The sequence below is a fragment of the Centruroides vittatus genome, unplaced genomic scaffold (assembly GCF_030686945.1).
Source record: "Centruroides vittatus isolate TY-2023 unplaced genomic scaffold, ASM3068694v2 contig_476, whole genome shotgun sequence".
In the NCBI taxonomy this organism is placed as follows: domain Eukaryota; kingdom Metazoa; phylum Arthropoda; class Arachnida; order Scorpiones; family Buthidae; genus Centruroides; species Centruroides vittatus.
The window spans coordinates 951,133-973,190 of NW_027122268.1; the positions used below are offsets into that span (position 1 = coordinate 951,133).

The 22,058-nt window shown below is 30.5% G+C and overlaps 1 protein-coding gene across 6 annotated transcripts in view; it reads right to left on the reverse strand.

Moving 5' to 3' along the window:
• Nucleotides 1-22,058, reverse strand: part of lap (like-AP180) — an 89,390-nt gene that overhangs the window by 23,366 nt on the left and 43,966 nt on the right. For 2 of the 6 annotated variants that reach the window (XM_067273413.1, XM_067273418.1), the window contains exons 10-12: nt 16,101-16,192; nt 12,497-12,659; nt 7,671-7,724 (exon numbers count right to left, since the gene is read on the reverse strand). In XM_067273413.1, the coding sequence (XP_067129514.1) occupies nt 7,671-7,724; nt 12,497-12,659; nt 16,101-16,192 (309 nt within the window). The remainder of the gene's footprint in view (nt 1-7,670; nt 7,725-12,496; nt 12,660-16,100; nt 16,193-22,058) is intronic. The other 4 variants (XM_067273415.1, XM_067273414.1, XM_067273417.1 and 1 more) reach the window with 4 other exon arrangements.

Genomic DNA, 22,058 nt, shown 5'->3' on the forward strand with positions numbered 1-22,058 from the left:
TGACTTTTTCAGTTTACTTACCATAAAACATTTGTTAATAACTCAGGAAGTTAATAAAATTAAAATTAGTGTCAATGAGTATCACCTAACATAAGGCTTCAAAACAACACATTTAACAGCCAAAATAGAGTTGCAACAAAGTAATTTGTAGGTAATTCATTCAAAATATTAAGTTTGAACAGCACAATATTATAACCATTCCATTGTTGACATTTGTTATTTGGATGTACCAAAAGCTTTCCAGTTGGCAAATTTAAATTTCCACTAGTGCTGTGGTGCTGCAATCTTTGGCTATTTCTTGGGCTACTCCAATATTATTTTTGTTGGTGTGCATGTTTTAGCTGGCAGCACTGGCAAGACAAAGAGTTGCCAGGATTTGAACAAATTTCAACACGGGATAGGTTAATATACAGTTCAGTCCGCATAAGTCAACACCATCGGTTAAGTAGTCAGTTTTCTGTGGTCTCGGCTGACTTACATAGGCATTAATGTTAAAAAACTCCGGTTTACTCAACACCGTTTAACTCGTCACCACTGGATAAGTCTACATACTTTTGCTGTCCCACACTCCGATAAGTTGTCACCCCCTCCTGAAAAAACGAATTCACTCTGCACGTGTGGTGCAAACTCTTTTCAGGAGGGAGAGTCAATTTATTAATATATATACATATTAATAAAAATGCCTTAACATTTTATGTATAAAATAATAACAGAAACAAAATATACAATCTACATCACCACCACACCAGAATCCAATTTTGCATTTTCTCATGCCAGAGGCATTAAGAATCCTTAGACTTCACTTGCCAACAATTGACAATTGCAAAGGTTGTGTTTTCAAGGCGTTTGTGATTTGTCGAAAAAGAAAGACAGTTAAGTGCTCAAAACAAAACACTAAACAAATTTTTCAGTTTTTCATCTACAGAGTAATTGTAAATGGAGGACAGTGTATTTTAAGCCTATACTACTGTATAACGCACTATTGTATTTTATTAATTGTAGTTTTGTGGTTTTTTTCCAACTTTGCTTTAGTCGTCACATCGGATAACTTGACACATTTCCACGTCCCCTTGGGGTGTCGACTTATGTGGAGTTGACAATTTTTTGTACATAATCGATTATCTAAAAAATTTTCCGATCATCATCAATCCCCAACTGATTCGGATAATCAATGCTCTACAGTATGTTCAAATTTATTAATTCATTAAACCCTCTGATTTCTAGTTTTTGAAAAAATTAAAGTTCAATTAATTTAAAATCATCACCCAATTCCGATTTTTAGGTATCTAGAAATATTGCAGCTAGTAAATAAAAACTTAACATTTAAATATCCACATTTTGTACAGCATTTCTCAAACTTTTTGCTCATGCAACCCAATTTATTGTTTGTAATGGTTCCATAACTTAAATGTTTATAATATACAATTTTTTTTAAAATCTAGTAAAATGGAAATCACTGTGTATTAATTATACAACAAAATAAAAGTATGCATTATTGATGATTACATATTAAGAGCAGTTTAGACAAATTTCAATTTGCACCAACTAACATAAATTTCAATAATAAAAACAAACTAAACTATTAAAAAGTAAGACTGACAATTTTAAATAAAAGCAGACTATTTCAAAATTATTTAGAAGTGTTTTGGTTCTAATTTGAAAAAATTAGAAACCTATAAATTCCTACTGTTGGCCATCCATTCTCCATCTCAAGAATGGGGTTAGATGAAAGATGAGACCAGATATGGAAACCTTAGGGGCAGAAGACCTCGATTAACTATATAAGAACTTCAGAAGCAAACCAGAAGTAGTCATGTTATTTCTATTCAAAAATTTTCCCTGTAAGGTGTTAGATGACTGGCATGACTATTGTTAAAGAAAAAGTATGATGTACAAGGACAAGCCACTACTAATTTGAGGTGGAGAGCACATATTTTAAAGTAAATACATAAAAATATGATTAAAAATTGCAGCCTGGTATTGTGACATCGTCATAATAAATAATTATAATATTTTTCAAATTAAACAAGTTCACAAGTAAACTGTTCATTAAATGAACCCTTTTATAAGCAATACACTAATTCCAGAGAATTCAGCCAAAAAGGAGGCCATAAGCATTGCAAATTACAACACATTAAGATTTTCTAATGGCATTTGCAAAATTATGCTGCATAAACTAAATTGTTTTGTAAAAATTTAAAACGAAAAAATCAAATACAATTGGCTAAGCTTTAAATTTTTACTTTGTGTATTATATTCTGATATTGACAAAATTACCAGAGGACACAGTTTCTATTTGCATTCTATTGCAGAGGTGGAGTCTCAAAGAAAAGGGTCATCTCCTTGTGAATTTTTTACTGTCACTGGTATGAATGATCGAAAAGGAAAACAAAAGCAATAATTTCTTTATAAAAATATCATGAATATATATGTATAAATTTTTTTCCAATACAAACTGCCACTTACATCAAGTATTAAAATTTTTATATTCAATATTAAAAGTACATAAGTGTACTGTATCAAAGTATAAATTACCTAAAAATTGTCCGCATTTTAGTCTTAATAGCCTATTTTTAATTTGTCACAAACAATACTGTCAATTTTTTTGATCCAGCATACAGTACATAATACTTAATCTAATTCTATTATTTCCTACATATTTTATGATATCCCAAACAGATTACCCTGTAGTATAATAAATTACAATTTCATATGCAGTTGTTTCTTTGATGTAAAATAAGTTTAAAATAGAAACAAAAACTTTAAAGTATAATAATACGTACAAAATATGAAATAAGTATATCAATACAATCTAGTTGAGGATAATTATATATCAAATTCTTTCATGAATGTTATGAATTTAAAGAAACTGTTTCTGCATCATTATGTAAATAAGGATAGTGGATAAACATCTAGCAAACAAATTACAGTCATTGACTGCAAGCAAGAGACATGGACAAAATATCAACAACTGTCATTTAAAAACTGCTAGATTTCATTAACAGATGACTGCTGGTTAATATATAAAAAACAAATAACTAAACAACTACAAAAAACTAACTGGTAACTGTAATTTGTTTGCTAGAAATTTATCTACTATCCTTATTTAGATAGTGATATGAATTTAAAGAAACTTTGTTTTTCTAACATTCATGAACTTTAAATTTGATATATAATTACCCTCTACAGTAATGGCCAAAAGTAGAGCTACACTAGGCACGTTTTAAAAATGCAACTTCTATTTTGTTCACCACCTACTACACAATTAGTATTGTGATAGTTGAAAAGAGCACAAAAAACTCAAAATACTCAATTAACTCAGATTTTATTTTAAATCTGATTTACAAAAGAAAAAAAAATTTTTATATTTTACACTGTGACAAAAGTAGAGCTACCAAAGAAAGTATGCAGATTTGTCCAGTAGTTTTACGACAAAATATAAGTATTTTGTCGCATAACCAGAGCTTCTGATCACTGCATCACATCTGCATTCTATTGAATCAACTAAGTTGTCTGGAGGAATACAATTATCAAATGATAGCAAACAAAGAATAGTAGATATGCATTTAAAGGAAAAAACGTTTACTGAAATTGGTAAAATCTTTATGTGTATAAAACTTATTGCAAAAGTGGTGAAGTGTTTTCAAATATATGAGACCATTGTTTCTGCCAAAAAGTCAGATAGACCACGGAAAACACCACCACAGTTGGATTGTTTGATCAGGTGTACAAGTGCGGTCAATCCTTGTTTGACTGCTTCACATATTAAACAGGAAGTGGGTAACCCAGATATAAGATTAAGGACTGTACAAAGACATTTGACTAGTTTTGGATTACATGGGAGATGACCAGCAAAGAAACCACTCATCTCTGCACAAAACAAAGTTGAGATTAGAGTTTGCACATGAACATATTACTTGGACCAAACAAAAATGGTCCAAGGTGTTATGGAGTGATGAATCTACTCTAGTGATGATATACAATATGTCAGACAACCAGTGAACATGAGAGATAACCCAAAATACATAGTTCCTATAAAGCATGGTGGTGGTTGCATAATAGTATGGTGATGTTTCTTTGCAAAGGGAATTGATCTAATTCATAGAATCAATGGAATAATGGATCAAACCATTTATCAGGACATATTGCAGAATCAAATACTTCCTCATGCACATCGTTGAATGCCAAGGAAATGGATCTTCCAACAGGACAACCCAACGACCCAAAACACAGCAAATTTGGTAAAGCAATGGTTTTAACAAAAAAGGGTGAATCTTATGACATGGCCAGCCAATTGCCAGACCTAAACCTCAGAATCTTTTGGGATAAAGTTGAGCGCCGTACACGCTAGTGTAAATATTCAAATCCAGATGAAATGTGGTCTACCATTTAAAAAGTAGGGTATGAGACTCCCAAATCACTGCTTGACAACTTAGTTGAGTCAATGGAACATAGATGTGATGCAGTGATCAGAAGCTCTGGTTACGCCCTAGTATTTTGTGGTGTAACCAGAGCAGACTACGCCACAATTTTTTAGAACAATACGTATTTTGTCTTAAAAATACTGGGCAAATCTGCATACTTCCTTCGGTAACTGTACTTTTGTCAGTGTAAAATATAAAAACTTCCATTTTTCTTTCATAAATCAGATTTAAAATAAAATCCAAGTTAATTGAGTATTTTGACACTTTTTGGTGCTCTTTTCAACTATCACAATATTAATTGTGTAGTAGGTGGTGAACAAAATAGAGGTTGCATTTTTAAAACACATGTCAAGGGTAGCTCTACTTTTGGCCACTACTGTAGATTGTATTGATATATACCTTAAACATTGGCATTTACAAGAGTTCATATGGGGGATTCTCCACCAATCAGTGGGTGCTCAGATATTTCAAATTGATTGTTCAGTAGGTGATAATACAAGTATTGGATCATTCAAAAATCATGCAGTTATAATTTGATCTGTAGAATGATGTTATCCAACTGAAAAAAGATGAAAACATTTAACTACTAACAAATTTGCTAGTTTTTAGGCTTTGAGTTAGTATGAAATTATTAATGAAAAACCAACCACTGAAAAACAGTCTTTTGGGAAACTTCTATTTTGTTACAAAACTATTCAAAGATTTAAGTTTTAGCATAACATTTTAACAACATATGAATGTTTTACATCTTCCTGTATCTTGAACTTTTATCTAAAACTGATGCAGACATCAGGAAGAGATCAAAAACATTTGTGTTTCATTAAAACATTGTTACTGGAAGAACTCATCTTAAAGTAGGTTTTTGTAATTAAACATTCTAAACAAAATATTTAAATTCTTTAACTAAACTTTCATTAAACATCTTGTTTAGAATGTGTGAAACATTTCTTGTCTGAAGCACATTAAAGATGAAGATAAAGGAAGAAGACAACCTTTAATAACAGAAAGTAATAGGAAAAAAAAAAGTATATTTTAAAAATACAAAGTTAATACAGTATAACAGATGAAAAAGCTTGGCTCAAGCATAGTATGAAGCAGGAATTACACTTCATGATTTAAGCAATCCAGCATTATGTGAATGAATGACATTTATGCAGTGAAGTGCAGAGAAACAATATAAAGTGAATTAACATTTTGAAATTACTCATCAGGTCTTTAATATGATGATCTACAAAAGACAACTTGTATAGCGGTTGTAATGTAGCCTAAATAATGGACAATCATTTGACTTAAAAACAAGGTTCTCTACATCTTAGTGTACAAACTTGTTGCTTATTGAGTCATTGTGGAATAGGTTTTAATTATATTGGAAATTCTTAAGGTGTGAAGAAAAAAACAAATTAGTTTAATAACAGATAGTATTGCCATGAATGTTGGTAGGTTAAAGGATATTCTTAAATTGCTGCACAGCATGTGCTGGATTAATCTTTCATTTGCAAGTCAGAAATCTAAGTTCCCAAAGCTAAGTTCACCATTTTGGACAGTTTATTGCCAGTGTAAAAGCAGCAACCATTGAAGTGAAGAGCTGCTTTTAGACTGCCTTAAGAGAAATAAGTGGCAAAGCATTTGTTCTTCCATCTCCATAACATTAAAGTAATGGGTAGCAGTTTTACATTTGCAAAACAGATGCTTTAAATTAAAGGAATAGATTTGTTTAATGCAAGAGAAAATATCTGCTGTTTGCCATCTGAGTTGTTACTATGAATTTGAAATGCAGTTAATAGCTAACAGATAGCTTTAACATTTATAAGCTTGAAGCAGTTAGGTCATGGGTTTCTTGCAATGGATGGCAAAAATCTCAACTCTGCAGACATCTGAACTAAAAGAATTTGACCAACTAAAACCTAGCTACTTATGAGTAAACAATGACATCCTTCTGTTACTTTCTGGAAAGAAGTCCAGCAATTTGAATAACGTTGCTCATAGTTTTCAGGGAAAAGTACTGATTGATGAACAATGTCATCTTAGTTTAGTTTAAGTAAAGTCACAGGATAAACATGCCAACACCAAAAATCCAGTAATGAAATTTTTCCCCTTCTTTCTTCATTAATTGAATTGCTTTATAAAATTTAAATTTGATGCAGTAGTTGTTTTGAATAAAATAATTGCATTTGTTTAAGCAAATTTAGATTTTTTGTGTCATACATCAAAGATTTCCAGCAATTAAAATTGCTCTTCTATAATTCTACTAAAATTTTTTATACAACATAAAAGCAATGCATTTTGAAATGTCAGTTGAGAAGTTTTTATAACTTGTAAGAATAAAAAGAGCTTCAAGCAATTGAAATTGTTGGAACTGTTATGAGAAGAACTTATGTCTGAAAATCTGATCTACACAATGCAAACAAATCTTGATACTTTGAGTAATTATTATTAAGAAAAAATATTACTCTTAGATTTTGTTAAAGTCTATTTAAGATTGTCTTTTGATATTTCAATATTTAATATCAACAATTCTGCAAAAATCACCAGATCAGATTTGGAGTGATCTAAGTTGATGATTTTAAATTATCCATGAAGACCATTTTATTTAATGTAATTCAGACTAAAACATCTAAACCCAAAATTTAGATTAAAGCCAAGCAATTGCCAGATTATAAGAGATCACTTGACATTTAATTAAAAGCATTTTAATTGGGCTTAGAAGTAGGCATAGGTACCATCCCTTGATAAATTTAATTATAATTAAATTATAACTCAACAATTAGTAGCATCTTAATATTACTCAATGTAATTGAATTACAGCCAAATGATTGCCAAAGTTTATTCAGATTTAAAGAATTTTATAATTATGAATTTAGAAATTTCTCTTCAAATTGGTATTGATTTCTTTAACTGAAGTAAAAATGTTGCCATCTGTTAATGTTGCTTAAATATTAAATATCAATTTTTTTTAAATTCTAAGAATTATATTTCTAGTTTAACAATTAAATTAATTAAATTAGTAAACTGGTCATAATTTAATCAGATAGCAATATAATTATATGATTAAAGTTTACTTATAGCTGTGACCTAAGTTCAGTCAGTAATTCAAATCTAATCTGGTAATTTTCAAATGAAATCTGATATTTAATTGAATATAAATGTTAAGATATTGGTATTTTTAAATTCTGAAAATTTTTGGCAGCATGCAAGTGTGTTAGTAAAAAAGCAGAAAATAAAAATAAGAAAATGTTAGATACTAACCGGGTCTACGTTCCAAGCTGGCTGCTCCCATAGTAGAGGAGATTCACGATCAGACTAAAGTAGAAAAGCATTAAATATCGATTATAGCATTCCCAAGATAGCAACCGAGTTCACAGGAATATACAGATTATTCAAGAAGTTATTAAACAGAACTTTTATTCAACACCTTCACCTTACATTCATTCTTGGTTTTATACATGCAAATATAAGCAGACATGCATTATTAATATTTAGCAATATAAGCACACCTAAACCATGCTTAATATATTTAATCATAATCAATATTAAAAATCATCAATTAAAAAATATACAAAAATTTTTTTAATTTACTTTCGCCTCAAAATCTTAAGTTAAAATATAAGATTTTAATGCATAATACTATTGTCATTCTAATATTTTCAACACCAAATCAAAATGAAGTTAAGATTTAATAATTCAAAAAAAGTCAGTTCAATGTTTTCACAAATGCAACAAATGATTTATTATGCCTTACATTAAAAAAAATCCAATTACACTGCATTACATATTACAAATGTTACATAACATTGTCATGTAACAAAGTTAAAATATGTACAAAGCATTTATATATTTTATTATTTGCATAAATTTTAGAAAGCAAATAAATTTGACAAATGAACTTAACATATCAAAATTTACAATAAAAGAAAAAAGTGTGTATCATTTTACTTAGTTAACTTTAAATGAAATTTTAATAAACTATGTGAATCTGCTAAGTACTTTAATAATTCTAAAATCATCATGTTAGGTCATACCCAGACTCCTTACTGTTAAGAAATAGTAATGACTACTGACCTCAGACTGACCATGACCAATTTTATCATAACTGACAAAACCTGGATCTATTTCTACAACCTGGAAACTAGTTTATTGGGGTGACTTGTGTAGTCCCCATATCCGAGAAAGACAAGGTCAAAAGCAGATCCAAGTCCATGTTAAATTGTTTTCAATCACAGGAGAATTATTCATAAGTAGTTACTTCTAATCCAAATAATGTTGCTTTCTATCTCAAGATTTTGAAGTGTCTACATGAGGAGGAGGAGACAGAACAAAACATGGTTGCTCCATCCTAACAGCACTCCTACATACTTTACCCTTTCAAGTTAGATTTTCAGCTAATAACAATATAGATGCAGTGCCCATCCCCACTACTCTCCAGACCTCAGACCCAAGTTTTCCTGTACAGAAAGCTGAAAGTGAAATTTTAGGGACAAATTCTAAATAGAAATTCAGGTTAGATCACAATAGTAGCTTATTGAAATTAACTTCCAGTGATGCTTCAGGCATAGTGGCACTACTGAGATAATATAGCTTTGAGCGATAAGAGTCACTAATATTTATGCATTTTTTTTTGTGTCGTCCAGAAATAATTAGTGTAACTATTTGGTTTAAATGTAATTATTGTATCAGTATCAATATATTATGAAATACATTGATTTGTACTAGATTGACACTGGTGTAAGAAGTTTGCTGATAAGACACTTTTCTAATTGGAATGCATTTCAGACTGTCAGTGATATACTGACTTCATAGCTTGTCTGTATTCTTAAATGGTATAATAAGTATAGATATAGGAAGCTGTTAAGCTTATAATATACAAAATCAATTGTGCAGTTTAGAACAAGAGCATATCCAACTGATGTTTCATTAATGTTTTTCTGAAGTATGTGCATAAGCACAAAAATGATCATACAAAAAGGTAATGATTAAGATTAACCCTGTATTTTCAGGTACAGTGATCATAAACTTGGATAGACAGAAAGGTTTTTTTTTAAAGCAAGAAAAAGGTGTAGCATATGACATTAACCTATCCAGTGTTGAAATTTTTTCTATTGCATGTTGCTCCATGTTGAATTTTTGTCCATGTTACGCCTAACAAGAATTCCACATTTTGGAAAAAATAATCATGGCTATTGTAACGTCCAAAATTATTCTTTTATTTTGCACAAACAAAATAGACATTAATAAATGTAAAAACAAAAAAATTATTATATTTCGGTAGTCAGTTTTAATATAAAAATTATGCCGACTAACGACATCTAGTGTCAAAAACATCCCAATGCAGAAACGAGATATCATAGGTCCACAGGTCAAGGTCATCATGTTTCGACCAAAGATACAGATATACCAAGAAATAGGTTAATAGCTGAAGTGCATGAAGCTTGTGATCATTTCATCATATTCAAAATGTAGAGTTAGATTTAGAAGCTATTTTCTGGGAGAAAAAACCCTGGGAAGTTGGATTAAAAACAAATGCAAGGTTTTACAAACAGGAAAAAAGTCCCAAAATAAGAAGTGTTGCAAGTACACTGCTTTTTGTGAATATGACAGTTTCAGAGAAAGGTTTATCATATTTTCAAGATAAGTGGCTACTACATCTAAAACATTTTTGTTCAGGTTAATTGAAAAAATAAAATGCTACAGAAAGGATAGGAAAGCCAGATATATCTAGGAGGAAATTACATATGCTATGTGTTGGACTGACAAAAGCAAGGTGAATGCATTTACTTCAAGGCTTTTCAGAATGCTTATGGGATTTCTGAAAAAGAATTCTAGTACAGAGACTAACTGAATAAAATTTACAGAAACCTCTACATCCATTCTTTTGATCTACCTAAGGCATGACGCATGTAGATAAAAACCCATTCAAATCACTTAAACAAGGTCAATGACTAAGCCATACAAAAAAGTGAAGGATCAGCTAAATTTCCTCAATATAAGTCACATTATAGGCAAGTGCTTATAACTTTATATATTTACAATGTATTACCTTAATGTTAGACGTGTACAGTACAATGGATAACCAAAAAAATTTGTATTTTGTATTTTTTTGTTATTTTCCTTTCCAGTTTAAGGTCACATACACAAGTATAGAGAAGTTTTTACAGTGCAGCTTAATATAGAATTCAAATTACCATTTCAGGACACATGCAAAACATTTAACCAGCATTTAAACTGTCAGAAGACTGGATTTGTGCATAAAAAACAGACTATTCAGAATATAAAACCAAACAAACAAATCAAAGAAAGAACAGAGATACTTCTTATCAGAATTTATCTCCAGCAAGCGCTACTCATCCCAAAAATATTGGCCTAAACAGTTTTTTAATTATGCTAGTTGGAACTTTACGACACTACTGTATTATCATCACAATAATTGTAATGTGCATGTGGCCCAAGTTTAGACTGAGATTTGTGCATATTTTTTAAAATTTTATTATTTTTGATTGTTTTGTCTCTTCACTTTAATATGAAATTTTACTACTTTTTTGCATTAACAAATATATAAAATTAATCACATTTTTTTTGGTTACTTTTTGTTTTTAATCACACTATGTTGTTTTTGTTAAATAGGGATGTGAATATCATTTGCTGTCTAGCAATTTCTAATTATGTAAAAAAATAAGTAAATAAAAACAATGGCATCTGAGACGCCACCTGACTGGCAGAGTTAACTCTTGCTGTTCATTCAATCTGTATACCATTACTTTACAAACCTTCAAATTAAGAATTTTGAAAACTGATATGGAATACATTGATTAAACAGAAATTGTGTCATTGTGTAATTGAAAATAATGTCCAGTTTAATAAAAAAAAGCTGTGTTCTGCACTGGAAAGGCTTTATAGCACTGCATATCATACAAAGCTGCAAATATTTGCTGGAAGGTAGGTTCAGTAATAAATGTAACTGAAGTTTGTAACATCTGCAGTAATAAGTTGAATAAATTGATTTATTGTCTTTTTATACAAAACAAAGATCTGTTGGAACCCACTGTTGTTCTAAACTGCACAATTGTTAGTATAAAAAATCCAGCAGAGTATTATCCTCTTGTCACTTTAGCCAGTGTGCATGATCAATGATATTTGACACTTCAATTTTACTGATAATGCAAACTAATGTTTTGCAAACTAATTACAAATTAAATGTTTGACTTTTTACCATATATGATATGAACTTTGAAAGTATAAATTTAAATATTAATCATATTTATAAAGAACAGAAATGCATATATCAAAACAATAGATTTAATGTCAATGCTCCGGATGCTAATTTAAGATACGTGTTTGAATTATAATTCATAGATCACCAAGCTTTTCAGTGCCAGAAAAATAAAATCTTGTCTTTGCTTGTTGTGCTTGAAAAAAGTGAGGTCAATCTTTTGCTACATCTTATCGGCCCTTAATATAAGACTGCTTGGAATTTGTTACAGTTACAACCTAATAACTTAAGCTTTTAATGGGAGACTGCTAATAATGTTAAAACTATTCATTAAGTTATGAAGTATTTTATAATTAAAACAATGCACAAACTCACTAATACTCACGCAATTATTTCTAATTTTTTATACTACATATTTATAAAATTAAATTTAACAAATGACATTTGTAAAAAAAACCAGGTTACTACTTATACCTTTTAAAAAATTTTTTGGATTATAACCCAAATTTAAACTTGAAAATATTTTGTTTTAAACTGTTTTAAAAATGCAATAATGTCAACACTACTACATAATTGAGTATTTCTTTATCTAAAAACCTCTGAACATAGTTTAGAAATTAAAACCTGTAGCTTTTGAATCTTTTCAAATCAGTAATATTTTTGGATGCAAGATACTCTCATTAAAATTACAATAAAGGGTGTCTTGTTCAATAACTAATATCATCACACTAAAAAAATTCAATCTCCTTAAAAGAACATGTAAATAGCATTGTTTATGTATACTGTAAAAGATTTGTTTATGTTTTCAGTGATTGTATTTTATTTTAAAACCACATAAATTACTAACAGTTATACAGAATTCACATACCTTTAACTGGTTCATGACAGCCGCTTCCTCTTCAACAGCACGACGAAGACTTTCGTCAACTTTACCACCATTCATTTCTGATGTAGGACCATTGCCACTGGCACTGCTGAAAGAACTACTTGTGGAAGTCAGTGCTGACACTGCATTTTTCAAATTGGTAGCCCTTATTTCATATAATCATGCCAGAAACAAAAGTGGTTTGATCCAAACGGTATCAAAATAAAAACAACAACAAGGCAAAAAAAGAAAAAAGGAAATAATATATATAAGCATGCAAAATAAACATACAAAACAAATTGATAAATAAAATTATATAAATAACTAATGGATAAAAAAAAATGAAAAGTAACACTGCAAAAGCAAACTGGGCTACAAATCAATTTTACAAATTGATTTAAGTTTTTTTCTGATTATATGTATCATCATCATCAACATCAACATAAGTTAGAAATTTATTTTTATAGAAAATGAAGATCTCCATTTAATCTTGTCAGATATTCTAAATTTTTTTTTTTTTGACAAGCATTAAGGAAAAACAATGTTCTCACTTTTAAACATTTAAATAAAATGTAAGTTTACAGGACTTAGAGCTGAATAACATGAATTATTCCACCTCAGACTATTAGATCAAGATTCACAATACGAAATTAAAGCATTATATGAATTAATGTTGCAAGATATTAAAAACTTGACCAAAATTTTATTATATAAATTTTTGTATTAAAGATTTTAGTTAATTTCAGTTTAAGAGAATTTAAATTAAGAAAAATGATAACTTCTAAATTTTAGAAATTTTAATGCAGCTAAAATATACCTTATAAAATTATATCTACTCAAATGATCTATAGAAAACCTTATATTCCTACAGCATTTAAAAAAGTCAAAAAACTGAAAAATGTACAATATAACTAGCTCCAGTATTTAGTTTTTAGCAATTTTTTAAATATTAAAGAATGATGCAACAAAATGTATATAGAATTTCCTGCAATTGCCAACCAAATTATCAATACATAGGTGAAACTGTAAGAGCCCTAAAAATTAGACTAAGAAAACATTTACATGCTATAAAATATAATTATTCTAATTCAGCAGTGGTCATACATTGTAGTAGGGAGGGTTACAAAATCTCACTTGATAATGTTAAAATACTCAAAAGTAAAAGATTAAAAAAGGAAATTATATGAACATTTAGAAATTATAAAAATAAATAAATATAAAATGAACTTAAATAATGGTTTTAACTATTAGTGAGATCTGGTAACCACTTCATAACAGATAAATTGGAGATCCCATTCAAACTCCCCTTTTCCCATCTGGTTATAATACTGTTGTATTTTTTGTCAATTTATGTTAATCTCAGGTGTAATTTGTACAATTTCAATGGTTTTAAGAGCTTTTAATTTCAACTTTTTGGAAGTTTTTAAATTTTTTACTTTTATTTATTACTTTCATTTAAAAACTTGTTTTTAAAAATTTGCTTTAAACCTTACCACCTTGTAATTTTACCCATCTGCCAAGTAATAGCAATCTGTTATTTTTAGAAAAATAAAAATTTTATTTAATATTTTTTACTTATCTACTTTTATCTTATACAGGACTCTTAAGCAAACTTTTTATATCTCCAGTCAATTGCCCAAGTTCTTAATTTTAAATTTGTATTAAATAATCCACTAATTTAAGCAAAAAATTTTTTGAAACCATCTGTAAACATATGCATGATGTAATTTATAAATATTTCTTTTGTTAAGATCTGTACAATATAATAAGGACTGAACAGGTGTCCATTAAGACCCAAAATGCATTTCATTAATAAAGTCTATATCAATAAAAGTTCCTTGTGAGATAAGTTACTGGGGGAAAAAAAAATTGCACCTAATACTAACTGTACTCAATATAAAAATTTAAAAACAAAATTCATTTTGCAGTAAGACATCACTTAACGCTACCATGATTAATGCTGATTTGATATAATGCAGTCTATCAAAGCTTTTTAAAAACAAAAAAAATTTATGCCAATTCAAATTATCACGGCATTTCATTGATTCATATATAATATGATTATTCCCAAACACTAACCAATTAGTAAAAAGTGGTAATTTGTTGTAGTGCTGTAATTTCCTTAAATCTATGCTTGTTTCGTGCAATTTTGGAAAAATACATCATGGATGCCGTAGGCAATATCAACTTTGCTTGGCAAGAACTAACTAATAAATGCATGAACAGAGTTTGGAAGAAGTTATGGCTGAAGGTATCAAGAATTCTCAGAAGAGCCTATCGCTGTATCGATTAGGTTGACAATTTGGTCAACCTAATCGATACAGCAGGACTAGGAGATGTAAATGAGCAGAATATTGAGGTGTTACTGCAGGTTTCTAGTGGGAGCCTTACCAACGATGACTTAAGAACTGGCAGAACAAGGAATTCATGTAGAACTGGAAAATAGTGATCCTGAAAACAAAGAACCCAAAGAATCTCTCTACATATTTCCTTAGTAATTGATAATGATAACTGAAATTGATCAAATTTTAGCAAATGATCCAGATTTTGGAAACAAGTGCAAAAGCAAAACGAGTTGTTTTGGATGCAATCTTCTGCTAAAGACATTTGCAGAAAGAAAAAACGAACAACACTGGACAACTTCATTACAAAAAATGAACTTTACATTTCTGTGTGCATATATTTGTTATTTAACACATTATTATGCAAATTAATGTAAAAACTTAAAATTATAGTAAAATTTGTTTATTTTTGGTCACATGCTCCCCTTTTCCTATTTACTCTATTAAAATGACCTCATTTAACACTGTTTCTCTTAGCACTTTGTCATCTAGGAACGCATCCCGTGTTAAGCGGGGTCTTAGTGTATATCTACACAAACACTAAGCTTTACTTCTAAAATATAAGTTAAACACATTTCTCAATTTTTTATTTATACAGCTAATTTATGACTTAAGCCATTTTGTTTTTCAAATTTATGAAATGGCCATCCATTTCATCTGAGTTTTGGTTGAGGTAGCATCAGTTCACATTAATGTAAAACTTGTTCATTTCTTTTCAAGTTGTATGTTCTGTTTTTTTCTGAATAACTATTTTGTAGATTAACTTATTGCCATTTTAACTTGTTAATTCCCTTAAGTAATCAAGAAAATTGATTTCATTTGTTGGATGTATGAAGGATTGATTGCAAATGACTGATTTTTCAAAATTAAGGATTCATTTATATAAAAGATTTGTATTTTCACTGAAATATCAAAACATTCCTTTATATAATCTGCTGAAGTAGAGCATCTATATCTGATTATTGTTAAAATTAAAGCCCATCAAAATTAAATCTTCATTTTCTATAAAATCATTCCTGTAAAGCAAAGAATTGAAATGTATCTATTTCAATTTTTTGCAATGCTTTACATATGATTATCTGTAAATATCAGGAAATATCAATCATTTATTTGGATACTGAAAGTTAATACAAAAATGTAAAATTAGAAAATTAGTTACATTATTAAACAATTCAACACAAGTTGAAAGGTTTGCAAATCATTTTCCAATTCTGAAAATCCTTTGTAAAGTTAAAGTAAAAATACATCAATTAGAACAAACTTACCTAGCAGCTGCTGTAGATGCATTGACAGCACCTTTCTTTCCTTCTAAAGAGGCCAGGTGTTGCTCCAACGCATCGAGAAGACTGCTAGGTGCCTGAAAGAAATTTAAAAAGTTAACATTTCTGGACTATTTTACTGTGCGTTAGAAAAAAAATGTATCTATCAAAAATGAGACATTCTGTATTTACACCAATGTGGCAAATTTTATATGGTTTTTAAACAATTCTCTATTTAAAAATTTTTTGGCATTTTTTAATAGAGAATCATTTAGTAACCATTTATACAACACTGGCATAATATTTGAAATGTCCCAAATAATCTTAGTTTGTCAAAGATGGAAAAAGCAACATTAAAATAATTAAAAACTCAATTTTTAAAAAATATTCTCCATAAAGCTAAAGACAAAATACCAGAATGCTAAAAACAAATTAAAAGACAATATTGCCAATGTCAATTATAAACATTGCCAATTTATAATGGGCATTGGCAATATTGATTCTATTTTCCATCTTCAAGTTTTAAATATACACACACATATATAGTGCAAAAATAGTCATTTTCATAAATTACTTCTATAAAATTAAAATCTTAATGTAATTATATATAGAGAGCATATGAGTCAGCTAGCTTCAAATAATTTAATTAAAGAGTCACAGCAGCAATATCAAATCTCAAATTTAGTTAGTTTTTATTCCTACAAAGTTTTTAAATATTAGTTTAATTGATCAATTTGATGAGACTACTGCATCTACTTTAAATTTAATTCATTCCAGGAGGCCATTCAAACCCTAAATCATTCAAAGACCAAATAAATTTTTTCCCCATTAGAAATAATGAAAAGTAACTTAATCCATTTCCAGACCCTACACAATATCCATTTCAATAAACTTAAAACAGCAAAAATAATTTAAGATAAAAATAACAAGTGCCTAAATAAAACAAGAAAATGATAAAATACATAAGTACTGTATAATAAAATAAAAGTTGTATTTACTGCTTGCACAGTCAACTTCAGCATCTTAAACATAACTGCCAGATCAACCACACATCACAAAGCATTAAAGCAGTACAAGTTCTTTTTCATCTCAACCATTGATATTATGACCATCTTATACTTCCTTGCTTCCATCTTCTTGGATCCTATTGTTAAGTTATGAGTTGAACAGAAAGTGTATTTTTAATAGTTGTCATTACTTAACAAATTTCACAACTGTTATAATTAAATTGTGCATCTTACATATTTCTAATTGGATTGTATTCTTCATTTAGAAGCTTATTTTACACTTTACTGCATATTCTGTTTGAGTAAAATCAAGGTGAATGTCTTCAGATAAAAATCATATCATCAGGCATGTTATGCTTTGAGTTTCAGAAAGAATATGATGCAGTACAAACAGTAAAAAAAATTCAAGTTGTTTATAGGGAAGATGCTCCTAAACTTCAAACATGTCAAATGTGGTTAAAAAGTTCCACTCAGGAAATTTTGAACTAAAGGATACAAAATGTACAGGGTGCCCAGAAGCTGTCGAAGAAAAATTGCAAAAATAAGTTGTTTAAAAAAATTCCCAAAACACTATTTTATATATAACCAAAACACACTAGAAAGTGAAAAAAAGCAATGAACTCAAACATGAGACACAACTTGGACACATTATATTTACACTTCAATCACATTTTTTCCACCAATTGCAGTTTGAACTTTGAAGCATCATTCAAACTCCAGAGTGAATTTGTCATATATGAATAGGTTGGAGTTTGGATTTGAGACACAAGGGCCTAGGTAAACTAAAGAGTGCCAAGTCTAGCCAGGTTTGTTGCCAGGCCTTTTAGGTCTTAATATGTTCTAGAATTCTGTATATAGGTTTATTGCCTTCAGATATGCCATTGTAGGTTGAATTTGTCCGTTATCATCTATATACCGTAGAGCTTGGTGGTGTGAAGATACATGTTGTTGAAAGTATCATTCTCTGGCAGTTTTATACTAAGGGTACATTAATATATATGTCTGATAGTAAGTGGGGTTTGGCATGTTGAGCATATTGGTTGGGTATCCTTTGTTAATAGATAGTTGTGTGTTAATCTTATGTGCCAGTTTTCAGATGGGGAAGTACTACTACTACTTTCCAGTTTAACACCTATCACCAGAGAAACTGGTGATTGATTGTCTATTTTAATAACTCTGGTTTAATGGTCTGTAGTTTATTGTTCAGTTGTCTGTTCTAGTCCTCTTGCCATTTGTTGTATATGTAATTGTTGACACAGCTGTAGGAAGTCTTTATAGTATAGTCTGAAAGTTCTTGTTTGGTTTCTGTTGTCTTGTTTTGCAAGTTTGTCTGCAGTTTCATTTCCTTTGAGCCCAGTATGTCCAGGCAGCCAGTACAAGGCTATCATATTTCCTGCATGTTTAAGACAGTAGGTATTTTATGCTTTTGACTGTTGAGTGGTTGTTATCCTACAACTATTAATTGCCTGTAGAGCATTAATTGTCTGTATATATTGGTCTCTGGTTGTCTCTCTGTACATGTTGGAGAAACATGAAAATTGCAAATAGCTCTGCAGTATAAACTATTGTTTCTGCAGGCAGCCTCAATACAGACAAAAGCTGCTCCTACAGTTTTTGATTTTGAACCATCTGTAGATATGGGTATTTTACATCTATACAGAGATCCAGTGTTCTTGAATAATTGTTGCTTGGGTAACTAAGTTGAAATGAATATCAGTAGCTAGATAGAGCCTCGGCAGGGTATTGAGAGTCCAGGGACTTAAATGTACAAGTGAAAGGTTTATTGCTTGTAGGTCAGTATGCAAATGTATAGATGCCAAAACATGAATGCTTCAGAGTTAAAATGCTAAAATACAAGGTACCACTGTATATTTCTGAAAGAGTATCAGTTCTCACCTCTGAATTTAGTCATATAATGTATATAAATCCTGCAGGGGTTTCAATATCAGCCAGCAAGAAATGGTTTAAGGACAATAATGATGTCACTATCTCAATAAAACCTCAGTACTTACTCCAGTACAGTACAGTTACTAAATATAATGAAAGCAAATGTTTCTGATGTGACATTTGTATGTTTATTAAACAGTACTGGAGAAAGTACCAAGGTTTTATTTTGAGATAGCAACTGTTCCAGTTTTGGGAGTTTATGAATAGTGCTATCCTGGTACTGTACAGGAGGGTCTAATGATGTGTTCACTTGTTTATAATCGATCAGCGCCGCCGTAACTTATCCGTTACAATTCCCAGACACGCACCTGTTATCAAAGAGTTGACCGTTACGAGATTGACAGTTGCGATTTACGTTGATCGATTATAAACAAGTGAACACATCATTAGACCCTCCTGTACATGTAGAAAAATCAAAGGATTGGTTCTCTCACGAACCACTTACACTTGAGTATTGTTTGAATACATCTCTGCTACTGATTGCATGATGATGCCTCTCCATCTACTAGATCAGTTACAGAGTAGGATTAAACACTTCACTCATACAGCATTGGCTTACAAACTCCATATGGATATTAGACCAGTAATATCAGACTATTTTGGTTGATCCATGTTCTTTTTCCTTCCATGTCAAGGTTATTTTTGTTAAGGCACACAAACAGGAATGAGCTTGAGACTCGTCGAGAACAGTTGCTCTACCTCTATCCTTACCGAGCACAAGCTCAACACTTACAATTCAGCACCTTCCTCTATACAAACAATCTCTCAATCCTTGGTCCTCATCAGAAAACTACAAAACTTTGCCCTATATGAAAAGCACAACAGTCCTTGATTTCCAGGCTATCCCTCCATCAGGTTGAAACTTTGCATCATTACATTCACAGATCTCTGAACTTGCATATCTGGCTACCTAGTCTTTCTTACCTTTAAAGCACCATAAATGTCCAGAACAGATATTCTTGTGAAGACACTCTTTTTGGGACATTGAAATGGTTCTCTGATCCTTTGAGTCCACTATCTTGCAAATGTTAGATGCACTAGTATGCATCCAACATTTGTCTCTACAAGTTGTCAAGATACATTGATGACATCCTCATATGAAGGAGACATCCTGACATTCTGCAATTCATCAATTGCAAATCAACTCCATGGCTTTACTTTAAAATTGACAAGAAAATGACACTAAAGCATACTTTCCAAATCTCTTTCCCCCTACCAACATTTATAGAAAGCCCTTCCAAAATCCACTTTGTCAACTGAGCCTCAATCTGCTCAAGCTAGCTGCCTTTAGGGATCTGATTTGAAAAGCCTGCACAGATTGTCAGGACAAAATGCACAAGTTGGACTACATCAATCCTTAGGTTTTAAGCCAAACCATTTACCAAAGATCATAAAATCCTTTGCCAAAGGATTTTGAGTGAAAACAAGTGACAAACCAAATAATCCAAAAGGACAAACATGTGTTAGTTGACTGTGCTTCTCTCTAACAACTACACAGAGATTAATCCTGTGGCCAGTAGCTATGCTATTTATAAGAAACTGTACTATACAAAATCATATGTAATGACAACCCCGCAACCTGATGCACATCCTTGGCATTATGCTGTTTCTGTGAGTGATTAGTTATACATGACATACAAGTACTATGGTGGGTCATCCCAAGATCTCTAAACAAGATTAAAGAACCATCAAGATGATATCAGGAAGGCTAATTCAGCTATAGCCACAGCCCTTGTAGTTAATGCCCTCTCCAATTCCATCAGCATTGACGCCAGGCCAAAATCATTCACAAAGTGTGGAGTCAACACCATATCCTGTATGTAGAAGTATCATACACATAAATCAGCATTTTGGGTGAGCTATCAAATCAGACATTAACACCCTGTCTGCAGCATGGAGCAGTTTGAGTTAAACTCTATAAAACCTTTAGGAGTACTGACCATATTTATCCTCTGTTATCCATGTATTTTATAAATTTGAGCTTTTTTTTATATTTTTTTTGGTTTACTTTTAATTTAAATGGTTCAGCTTTCTACATTTCAAATGTTTATTCTAGAACATTTCAAGTTGAGATCAAACAGAATAGTAATTTAATTCATTTTATGTTCTACTTTAGGAAAGTTAATAAAATATGGTCAAAAACATAGTAATTAAAATTTTTGCTGCAATAAATGGCTTGAGTGTCTAACCAAATTTAGTTTAACACTACAAAAAGGTCATTTTATGTAAGCCTTATGTCAGAACTAAATATATAGTCATCTCAAAATGATCAAGGTATTGTATTTTCATACTAAAACTTGTTTAATATGACACCATAAGTCAGCTTAAACCAGTAATATTAGACTATTTGGTTGATCCATATGCAAAGATACTATGCTGAGAAGAGGGCCATCAGCAGCAGTGGAACAAACAGGTAGTGCTCTGCTACTAAGGTTTACTGGTCTGCTACTACATAAGTCCATAATTGGGCTGCAATTTGAAACATTGTAACCTATAAATTCCTACTGTGTCTGTCTTTCCTTAATCTCAAGAACAGAGTTAATAGATGAAATCCAAGACCAGATATGAAAACCTTAGGGGCAGGTGGCCCCAATTAACTATATAAGAACATCTGACACAATCTGGAAGAAGTCACATTATTTCAATTCAAAACTTTTCCCTTGAAAGCAGTTAATAAATGACTGGCATCCCAACTCCACTGTTAACAGAAAAGTGTTTTGTACAAAAGGCAAGACACTACAGTACTAATTTGAGGTGGAGAACATTTTTAAAATGAATTAAAAATATGATTAAAAATTGCAGCCTAGCACTGTGACAAATGTCACAGTAAATAATTGCTCGTTTAAATGCAACTTCTGTAGAAAGGATGGAAAAATCCATATAGTGTATGGCATCTCTGCATAAGTAATAATTAAGAATGATCAATTTGCAACAAATTGTTAACCACCACCACAGGTTAGAAAATTAAACATTTGATGTGATGTGCATCTAGTATAATGTTAAGTGATGC